The 11372-nt window shown below is 38.9% G+C and overlaps 2 protein-coding genes and 1 non-coding gene across 3 annotated transcripts in view; 2 read left to right on the forward strand and 1 right to left on the reverse strand.

Moving 5' to 3' along the window:
- LOC101312299 overlaps window positions 1–937 on the reverse strand; it is a 2987-nt gene extending 2050 nt beyond the window's left edge. Inside the window, exons 1-2 of the transcript XR_183896.1 lie at window positions 647–937; window positions 454–548 (exon numbers count right to left, since the gene is read on the reverse strand). This is a non-coding gene — a transcript (uncharacterized LOC101312299). The remainder of the gene's footprint in view (window positions 1–453; window positions 549–646) is intronic.
- A 158-nt stretch (window positions 938–1095) lies between these two features.
- LOC101312497 (FAD-linked sulfhydryl oxidase ERV1-like) lies at window positions 1096–3229 on the forward strand. The gene is made up of 6 exons (XM_004289743.1): window positions 1096–1434; window positions 1790–1867; window positions 2304–2351; window positions 2484–2548; window positions 2695–2772; window positions 2987–3229. Exons 1-6 carry the CDS (start codon window positions 1240–1242, stop codon window positions 3096–3098), a joined length of 576 nt encoding a protein of 191 aa, XP_004289791.1. The 5' UTR covers window positions 1096–1239; the 3' UTR covers window positions 3099–3229.
- Window positions 3230–7971: 4742 nt separating this feature from the next.
- Window positions 7972–9713, forward strand: LOC101312782 (methionyl-tRNA formyltransferase-like). The gene is made up of 2 exons (XM_004289744.1): window positions 7972–8467; window positions 8638–9713. Exons 1-2 carry the CDS (start codon window positions 8276–8278, stop codon window positions 9547–9549), a joined length of 1104 nt encoding a protein of 367 aa, XP_004289792.1. The 5' UTR covers window positions 7972–8275; the 3' UTR covers window positions 9550–9713.
- Window positions 9714–11372: the final 1659 nt, after the last annotated feature.

The following is an 11372-nucleotide window of genomic DNA, read 5'->3' on the forward strand; positions in this document are numbered from 1 at the left end:
ATCAAGTATCCCTTTTCTGCCGAATTTCAATGTAGAACTGTTCCCAAAATCATGGCATCAACTTACTGCTAATTCTTCTCAAATGAATTGATCAAACCTAGCAACTTTAGTATCTTATTACTAATTATAACAATTTCACCATGAGCTTATTTATCTATGGAAATAAGTACATCTTTAGTTGTTCTTCAATAACACTAAAGATGTCCACCGATTCAGATATGTTAGTGTTCTTCAACTACATATTGATTATCCTACATACCAGAAAGCATAATCTAGCATTGATAACATGAACTAAAACCACAAAACCCAATCAGGTATACCAATCATACTCCAATACGGTAAGCAGGTCCAAATTCTTAAAAGAAAAGAAGAAAACCCAAAATTACGGTAAGCAGGTCAATTTCTATAAGAATCTATAATCTGAAAATCAATTACCCAGAGCAGAAGAAGCACCTTTCTTGGTGTTGATAAAATCTCCCTTCAGAGCTTTGTTGGGTACTCGACCGAAAGCACCACCTCTGCCCTCCCTCTCTCCGTCTTTCTCTGATCTGGCATGCGACGAAACCAAAACGAAAAGAACTCATAAGCCCAGAAGAATCCCACATAGAAAAAAACAAAATTTCAGAGAAGAGGAAGCGTACCAAACCTGAATTCATCAAAAACCCAGGATGCTTAGCCAAACTCTCTCTTTCAGTCTTTGGTCCCCCTCTCTCTTTCAGTCTGGTGTACGTCCAAGAGATGAAAGGAGTGACGAAAGAGAAGGAAGGAGAGCTTGAGATCGAGAGAGAGGAAGAAAGATGGAAGTGGCTGAATGAGATCGATAGACATCAAGAAAAAGATATACAAAGTGGTGAGAGAGGTCGAGAGAGATACACAAAGCGACGAAACGCAGTCCGAGCCCAAAACTGTTTTTTACTGTAGATGTACAGTTGTATGTAGATAAACAGTGATCAACAAATAGATATATAATAATAAATATTTGATAAAGTAGTCAACATATACATGACGATGATGATAGAGTCTATATCCAACGGTTAGTTACATTTCATGGTTTTTGATGTTGTATTTATTTGTCAATTACCATAAAAGAGCTATGATCCATATGTTGTCTACAACATAGAAGCTCTAGTGCCTTCACACCCCAAACAGACCCTTATAACTCTAAACCCTACAAAAACCTTTATCCCGCTTCCCTGGCCTCTCTGGCTCCTTCTCGCTTCTTCTCCCTAATCTCTGAAAATGGCTGAGAACCCATTACAGGCACTCTTCCAAACTTTCACAAAAATCTCAAACACAGTTCAGACCCATCTCTCTAATCTCGTACCCCAACCTCACCCCACTTCACCCATCACCAAAGCCCCCTCCATCTCCATCTCTTCCTCCTCCCAAGTCACCCCATCGCACAATGACTCCACCCAACATCTCATCAACAAGGTAACCACCAATCCTTTACACTCTTTTTTCAATCTAAAGTTTGCAGCTTTCGTTGCTTTTTTTTTTTTTTTACCGTTTTGGTTTCTGGGTTAGTAAGCTATGCATACCAACTGTTTGATAAAAGTCCTGAGTGAGATTCTAACAAGATTTTATATGCATTGGTGAGGACTATTTTGCTCTCTAAATTTCGCTGCTTGTATACAAAAATAGTGGTTCTGGAAAGTAGTTACAGAATAGCTATTGCTAGTGTATGGGGGTTCTCGAGTTGAGACTGCATTGCAATGTGTTGAGGACTAATGTCAGCTGCAAAGTTATTTGCTTTATTGCTAAATGTTTAATAGTCTTTTGGATTCAGGGGAAGTCGAGTGCTCCTGTGACTAAAGAAGGACTTGGAAGGGCCACTTGGACTTTTCTTCACACCCTAGCTGCTCAGGTGACTGAAATAGGTTATGTAGTTTACTATCCAATTTAGTTGTCGGACTTGAATTTTGTGTCTTCAGCTTTTCTAGATTACACCCACTACACTGTATGATTGCCGCATAATGTTGTACTATAGCCTTTAGCCAGACTATATCACAAAAGTATCTTCAATCGTTTCTTCCTCTTACACTTCTTCTTCGTTTTTTTTTTTCATATGAAGTCTGGGAAGGGTCCTTTTTTCACTCACCAGGTTTAAGTTGGGCAAGTATGCAAGCCTTCCCTTTTGTTATGAGTACATATTAATATACAAAGGAAAAGTAAAAGAGAAACCATCCAGGCATTTTTCAGAATGTAACTTCACATGAATTGCATCACTTATGCATGAAATGGTATAAGATACTAAACGTAGTAGTCAGCTGTTTAACTGCTGACTCAAATTAAATTTTCAGTATCCGGATAATCCAACAAGGCAACAGAAGAAGGATGTAAAAGAATTGGTATGCTACTCTCTCTCTCTCTCTCTCTCTCTCTCTCTCTATACACACACACACACATATATGAGATTGACGCTAGTTATATAGTGGAAGAACTCTTTCTAACAGGATTCCATTAATCCATTGTTCATTCAGATGTCAATATTATCACGAATGTACCCCTGCAAGGAATGTGCAGATCATTTTCAAGAAATTCTGAGGCAAGTCACACTTTATTGAAGTTCATCAGTTTTTGTGGTCACTAGTTGCTCCCCTAAGTTTCAACAACATTTACGGTTCTTTATTGATCTCACAAAGGCTCCCTTTATATAATTGAATCTACGGGATGTACTTTTGCAATTGGCAGATCAAATCCTGTACAGGCTGGATCTCATGCTGAATTCTCCCAATGGCTATGTCATGTGCATAATACTGTCAACAGAAGGTAACTTATTCTCTCACGTCTAAATTCAAGTTTTATGTCACTGTGCTTTGCCTGATGTGGATGTTTTGAAAGATCAATACATAAGTTCAACTTCCCTGGTTCTGTAAATTACATGGCTATCTGACCTATGCCCTGAACTTTCACCTGAATATAATTATACAGTTTTGGCAAACCTTTTTCTTTTGATTCCTAATATATGGGGTTACTGATACAGCCTTAACAAAGTGATTTTCCCCTGTGAACGAGTTGATGCAAGGTGGGGCAAGTTAGAGTGTGAACAGCGTGCTTGCGATGTACTAGGAAGTTCCACAAGCTTTTGGAAATAACCACTTTCTGCACTAGCATTGGATGATTAAAATTGGTAGTATAATGGTACACAATCAACTCATATATAAGGTTTGAATTATATATAACTTACAATCATTGAATCCTAAAGAAAAATCCTTCTTTCATTTTATGAATTTTTCCTGTCTATTTTTTTTTTCGAGGTAAAGAGTTGAGAGATTTTATTCAATCATGAGATGGGGTTACACTCCCTGGTAACGAGGTCATGAATTCAAGGAGGCTGCCTCTGCCAATATTCACGTTGGACAGCCTCATATGCTTGACTAGCTAGTCGATGAGCTATACTATTACATTATCTAAGGGCAAAACAGTTTGTCAATAGACATGATTGGGTAGTAATCCATTTTGTCTAACTGCAAGCAACAAACTGGTTTGTTAAATATCGTAAATTAGGATATACCCAGATACATCATGCAAACTTTGTAAAACTAGCCCTTAGGCTATTCCACGCCCGCTGCTTTTGCGCTACCACGTTAGCAGCTTGGATTGTTCCTTCTATGGCAGACACTTGTGTCAAGTCTGAGATCAATCCTTCTTTGGTAGTGGTTACTTCTGTCTCGATGGTATCCAAAACCTCATCAATATTAGCTTTTTTGCTCTCTTCTTTTGCCAGAGAAGCTTCCAACTTTCGAATCTTGGTCATAAGGTTGGCAATTTTCTCCTCGGAGGAAATACTTTCTTTCTTCGTCTCCGTATACTTGGAACTCCATTGCCGGAGCATAAACTTCTTCCGAGTAACTGAAGCTGATAGGTCAAAGACCAACTTCAACATTTTTCGAGCTTGAACAAGATGAGAGATTTCCTCCGGGAGATTTATTAAGAATGATGAGAGGTTAGCCTTTAACTACGATGAGCATGAATCAACTGATAAAAGAATGGCTGTGTAAGTGAGAAACTCTTTTTGCACTTCGTCACCAGCTAAAGCTTCTAACCCACGATCAAATATCTTCTGGAGTCCTTCCTTGGCCAATGCCAACTCATCCTGGCCAACAGATGGTTGAAGAAAACCAAAGCTAGGAAATGGTTTGGATATGAGATTAGGAACATCAGCCATCATAGCATCGAGCTTCTCTAGCTTGGATGAAGAAGAATTATCCTAAAAATGTGACGTAGGCAGCTGTGATGGGAATTTGGAGGATAGATCGATAAGACAAAATTCAGAAGCCAAAACAGAAAACTCACCTTGGAGAAAGCCTGCAATTGTTGGATCACTTGATGAATATTTGCATTTATTTTGCAGAAGTAACAAAAAACTACTGGATCGTTCTTACTGAAGGTAATGAACAAGAAGACATTTAAAGTAAGTCAAAATAGAAAAATGAAGAGCATGAAAGACTCGAGGCATCAATTTGTAGAAACTTGAAAATCTTTGGTTAAATACATGTACCTGCAACTGATAACAAGAGAATGTTTTTATTCCTTATGATGCTGGTACATATGGCTGCCCACACCGAAACCACAGAAGACGACCTCACAGTACAAGCAACGCCAAATCGGATAGGGGTTGGGAAGGCCAGGAGAACATCTAGCACAAAGAAATTCTTCATCGTTTCAGAAATACATCATTACCTGATTCAAAATGACATTAACCTAAAATAAACACTGGAATCAAATTAAACCGTGAAAAAGGAAAGAAAATCGAGTGACCAAGAAAGGAAGAAATAAGAACCTCCTGCAGGGAGAATCTGGATTGGGAATTTTAGTGAGGTCAGATGACACCAAAGAAGCAATATGACCGCACCAATTCTGGAAATTCACCAACCAAACCTTTATAAGCTTCGAGCGAATTGCGTTTTGCACGTAAAGATATAGAGAAACAAAGTGCAGGCTGTGCAGCTGAGTGATTACCTCCATTGACGATGTCTGAATGAGTCTGAAAGTTGCAATGTTTATGTTTCTAAGTGGTGCGTTTTTATATGAACTGTCAGAAGTGGAACCATCTGTTTGACGCTTTGTAATCAGGTTTGTAGGCCTGTTTCAATTCCTCTTTTGTTATTGACTTAAATTAGATGCACTCTCTTCAATGTTTTTGAAGCTCTCTTTGTTGCATTGAAATTTGAAAGAGATGGAAGTTGGAACGCTAAGAAATGAAGTTGCATTAAACCCAAACAAGACGGTCAATGCAGTCCATCTAGCATTCCTTAATATTGATTAGCATGCTATGGTTATCAGAAAAAAACAAATCACTTATGGAGGTACTAAAAATACTCATAGAATGCATATTCATCGTGAACGTAACATGGTTGCGACTTGCTGGCCAAGAATAGTACTCTCCACGCTAAAGGCATTTGCATTATGCAAGATCCTCATGCTATAGTTACTGAAGCTCTTCTATTGTTGGTGTTGCAAGAAGTAGAAGTTTTAGAACCTGCAATGTCCAGCAATGCTGGTTAAGTTGTTCTTGGTGTTCTCTTTTCTGGTTAAGTTGTTCTAGGCGTTTTCTTTTCTTTTGGCCTCATTCATACCCAAAAAAAAAAAAAAAAAAAAACCTACATAGAATGCAAAACTAAACCTTTGTGGTGAAAAACAACCATGGCAAGTGCATAAGTGAATGCACTAGTTGTGTAAGAACATCCCCAAATAATGGCATGTCTCGCTGGTTTTGGCTACCGGCAGGACTACTCCTTCCATCCAATGGGGCCGATTGGACATGTTGGTTGTAAGGCGGCGACTGTGCGGCTCCGGTTGGGGACGATGGCGCTGTTTGGACCAATTGATGACTGAAAATCGTGGCTGCTGGAGATTCGTAGAAGGTGGTCGGCAAAGGCGACATTGCTAGCCTGGAAGAGGAAAGAGATATGGGCTTGGATCTGGGCCTTTGGGCTAGGGTTTAGGCTAATTCCTTTATGGAGGCTTTTTGGTGGACCTGAGCCAAAGCTTACCCAATAATTATCTACTTCGTCTCACATGTCATCCTCAAGGTCTGATCGGGGAGAGGCTAGCTCTACTACTAAGGGCAAGAAGGTAGCTTAATTTCCTTATTTATTACCTAGACATCTAATGGAAGACTATTCTTGTTTAGATTTCTGTTTTAATTTGTTGTACACCAATTGAGGTCTATAGGCGACTAGTATTACTTCTACAAGGAATTTTAATAGGAATAGTTGGAAATTGAGTGTGTTAGGTTTAACTGAGCGCATTTGTAATGAGGGTTATGTTACACCCCAGTCTGGGGTGTGACAAACATATCCAGCAGTCCCTAACAGCCATCAGCCTTGTGTTCCAACAACCCATAGATCCTGCATAACCCACAAACTCTTTCGTATTTGAAGGTTAACATCACAAAGGTCAAATTCATACCTTCCTTGAAATCAAAGCGCATATGAGGATACGCTTGCTTCACCGGAGAGTCCAAGCTATGCTCCATTCGAACCCTAGCTCGCGCACCTAAGAGAAGGTTCGGGTTATCATGGTTGATGATCCGGCCAAGAGTTGCACCCACCATATACAGGATGAGATCTGGTGGGAGGCCGAAAACTTCAACCCAAGCCAAGATGGATCTGATCGGAACCAGCGTCGCATTCTTCCTGCCGTCATACAGAGCTAGCAGAGGCGGAACCAGGAAATATAAGTGAGGGGGGCCGATATAAAAGAGGTTATTGAAAAAAAAAAAAATAGTCTATAATATAATAAAGTTTTTAAATAGGGTTATACATTAAAAATGGACTCGTCGCTCCTGCATATCGCGAAAGTCATCAATAATCGAGTCATCAATAATCAATTTCATAGTAGCATATTCATATAATCGAGTCATCAATAATCAATAATCAAATTCTATTGTTTCAGTTGCATCGAATCTTATTCGTTGTATATCAGGAAGATGTATTTGTAGTCTCTCAACTGATTTTGAATATATTTGTACGAATATGCTGCTATGAGTTTGATTATGTATAGAAGACAATGTTAATTGGTGGGGTGAGGTAGAAGTATAATTGTATTAGGAATAGGTTAATATAAAGTTTTTCTTATTTTTTATTGGACTAAACAACTAATTTTCCTAGAAAGAGAAAGTTTTTATTATTTTTATTAGTAAACCAAACCAATCTAGAGGACTAGGGGGTGCCAGCATAGCTAAAACTTCTAAACTAGCTAGACTCCAAACACCAAATGCAGATAAAATCATAAATCTGGGGGGTGCCATCTCTATGTACCTCCGTCAGTGAGAGCTAGGGCAAACATTGTCTTACCGTAAAACCATGGTCCTCCTTCAACAATATGTTTCTAGCTTTCCACGTCATCAAATCGCATCACATAACGCTCCCCTTGATCCCTGATCTGCAGCTTCCCCTTAAGATCCCAAAAGTGTGACCATTGTTGCCATGAAAGCTTTGGGACAATTTTCTTCTTGGAGGACATAAGTCTGCCCACCGCATACGAATGACTAGAGAAAGCCGCCGCACCGACAGCTCCAAAGGACACTCGACCGCTCTCCAATATAGCGAGCACCATTGGTAATCGTGAAACCTCGTCGATCATTTTTGCGAAACAAGAAGAGAGAGTGACCAAAAGTCTAAGAAACCCAAGAGAGAACCAGGGAGAAAAAGAGAGAACTTTTTTCGTTGCCATGTAATGGTACTTTCAATATAGCTAACTTGAATTTTAAAAAATAAACTGAAAAATTGAACGTTTGAAAGAGAAAACTATTATTGCAAATTCTCTCTTTTCCTTTGAAAATTTGTCAATCATGTATATCAATTTTTAAATTTCTCAATTTCTTAGGTGTTCTGTTGAAGCTAAGATTTCATTACAAATTGACAATTTTTCAATTTTTTTAAAGAAAAATATCAATTTCTCATGAGCTAGAACATTTCCGTTGGAGTATCACGTTGTGTGATGATAGTGATACATATATTCGGTTACAAAACATGCACGACCAAGTAATGGTTTTTGTGCAGCATTAGACCATTAGTAGTTGACAAAACATAATCTCCAACTTCACCCCAACCTCACCCCACATCACTCACCAAAACCCTAAACCATAATCTCCATCTCTGGAGGACTTAGCCCATTGATCGATATCATCCACAAGGTAATCAAGGTTGTTAATAATCCCCTGTAATCCGAGTTGTGTAGCTTTTGTTGGTTAGTAAGCTGTGCATATCACCTGTTTGATAAAAGTCCTTTGAGAGATTCCTCGTCACTTAAGATAAGGTGAGGAATGAATTCCTCGTCACTTATGTTGCGTCGGTTCTTGTGCTTCGCTGCCTCCACTCCTTCTTCTTCTACTACTCTATGCTTCTCTTCCAACAGGAACAGGAAGCCCCTCGTCTTCCTAGGGTCCCCTCAGGTCTCTGCAACTGTTCTTGACGCCCTGCTTGATGCATCCGGTGCCCCTGATTCTCTGTTTGAGGTGTGTTTTTGTTCAACCTCTGGTTCATTCTGTTCTTGCTATATGTTTTCCAAGGACACCCATCTTATAATTAGTGTTTAAGTGTTTCCTGCACTGGCTGTTGTTTTTAATTTTATGTTTTGTTACATTTTGTGGAACTGAAATAGATAGACCAACTTGGTATGATTTAGGTTGCAGCAATTGTCACCCAACCGCCTTCCAGGAAGGATAGGGGGAAGAAGCTGCTGCCTTCTCCTTTAGCACAACATGCTCTTGACAGAGGCTTCCCTTCGGACCTCATTTTCACACCTACACGAGCTGGAGAGGATATGTTCCTTTCCACCTTAAGAGCTTTGCAGCCAGAGCTTTGCATTACTGCTGCATACGGGAACATTTTACCTAGCAAGTTTCTTAATATCCCGACATTGGGCACAGTAAATATACACCCAAGTTTGCTGCCGTTGTATCGCGGTGCAGCACCTGTTCAAAGAGCTTTGCAGGATGGTGTCAGGGAAACCGGAGTATCCTTAGCATTCACTGTCCGTGCGCTGGATGCTGGACCTGTTATTGCCAGTGAAAAAATGGAAATCGATGATCATATTAAGGCCCCAGATTTGCTTGCTCTCTTATTTTCTAAAGGATCCAAACTATTGATTCACCAGCTTCCTTACATATTTGATGGTTCAGCTAAGTTGAAAGCGCAGCCCCAGGATGACTCCAAAGCTACCTTAGCTCCAAAGATTTCTGCTGAGGAGTCATGGCTATCATTTGACCAGGAAGCTGTAGCCCTACATAACAAGGTTCGTGCATTTGCAGGATGGCCTGGAACTCGAGCTAAAGTTGTGGTTGTTGACAATAAAAATGGTCACCACAATATGCTGGAGCTTAAAATTATCACAACCAAAGTTTGCAGCCATAGCAATAATCCGGTCAACCAAGCAGATGACATCTCTTTTCAAAAGGGTGCATTAGTATTCCCCTGTGGAGGGTCCACATTGCTTGAGGTGCTGGAGATTCAGCTTCCTGGCAAGAAGGTTATGAATGCAGCTGCCTTCTGGAATGGTTTACGTGGTCAACAACTTCAAAGATTTGTTGATGAGTAATATTGTGGGTTTCTTTTTCTTTTCTAATAATTCAGTTATTGAATTTCACTGGAAATTAAGTATGACATGAATCAAAGTTGGGCAGATGTGATGTTATCAGAAAATTGTTGAGTTGATGTTTGTAATAGTTGTTGGATATTAAGGAGAAGAAACGCTTGGATAATTATTAAAAAAAAAACAAGAATTTATATGCATTGGTGAGTGCAAGCTGTTGTGTTTCTCTCTCACTTTCGCAGTTTGTATGCGGACAGAATGGTTGAGAGAACAAAGTGAGACGTGTTTGCAGCTAATGCTTGTGATAATCTTAAGTTGTGATTTCACTGCAATGTGCTGGGAACTTATGTCAGCGGTAAAGTTATTTGCTTCACTGCTAGATGTGTAATTGTCTTTATGTTCAGGGGAAATGGGGTGCTCTTATGACTAAAGAAGGGGTTGGAAGAGCCACTTGGACTTTTTTTCACTCTTGCTGCTCAGGTAAGCGAAATAGTTTTTATACACTTTACTCTCTTATGTTAAAGTTGAAGTTTGTGTCTTCATTAGTTGTTATTGTTCATTAGTAAATACGTTGTCCTCATCATTTAACCTCTGCCATTTTAAAGTGAATTATGAGATAGCGTTGGCTTTCTTAAATCCTTGTTTCATCTGGACATTGGTCCAAGTATTAAAAAATACGTTTTTAACTACATGGTACCTCCTCTTCCATCTCCTATGTTGGGTATTCATCTCATAAGAAGCCACTGTGATAGTATATTGTTTAGTTATCAGACTGATTTTACGAGCAAGATGAACTGGATTATGCAGCGGAGGAAACTCTTTCTAACAGAACTCATTGTTTATGCAGATGTCAATATTATCACAAATGTACCCCTGCAAGGAATGCATGGATCATTTTCAGAAGATTCTAAGGAACATAGTCTTGTCTTCATTGAAGCTCGTCATTTTCTCTGGTCCCTAAGTTTCAAGTACGTTTTACGGTTTTTGTTATCAAATAATGAACTTCTGGTTCAAATGGTATAGTTATAACCTGGTAGGATTGCCCAAACGATCCCATTTTATAATTTTTGAACCACTTTCCAACACTTTTGGCAGATCAAATCCTGTACAGGCTGGATATCGTGCTGAATTTTCCCAATGGCTATGTCATTTCCATTATACTATTAACAGATGGTAAGTTCTGCTGAATCTTTACATGCTGCTTGTAGTTCTATGAGATCGAATACTAGAATTTGTTTATACTGCTAACATATTTTAAGTCGCTGCAATTTGCCCGGTATATATAAAGAAAATATACAAGCTACATTACAAGCTCAATTGACCTGATATTTTAGAAACCTGAACGTTTACATTTTCAGCAAACTTCTTGCGAGTTCTATTATGTGGGTGCATAACAAAGTGGTTTTCCCTTACGAATGTGTGCTTGTGATGTACTTGGAAGTGTAACACAAATTTCCGGAAATAGATCATATATAGTACTTTCTGGGGTTGGATTGGATGATAAAGTTCAATAGCCTTGAGGTACACCTATAAATTTTAATGCACTTCAATATAAGTTATATATGCGTTTTCTATAAAATCTATATATCCTTCTTTTTGTCAGAGCCACACTTCTGCGTGTGAAAGCTTCTGTATCAGCTTAAAACAATAGATTAATCCATACATGAATCCCACTCAGTTTCTGACCTTCTATAGCTACAAGCAACAGAGGAGGGTTTAGTAACCAATTTTTCATTATTATATGATTGATAAACTCAAGCAAGCTTGGTTAAATTAGTTTAGCCTATCCCATGCTAATTATATATATATATATATATATACACACACAC

This window comes from Fragaria vesca, linkage group LG2 (assembly GCF_000184155.1).
Source record: "Fragaria vesca subsp. vesca linkage group LG2, FraVesHawaii_1.0, whole genome shotgun sequence".
NCBI classification, from domain to species: domain Eukaryota; kingdom Viridiplantae; phylum Streptophyta; class Magnoliopsida; order Rosales; family Rosaceae; genus Fragaria; species Fragaria vesca.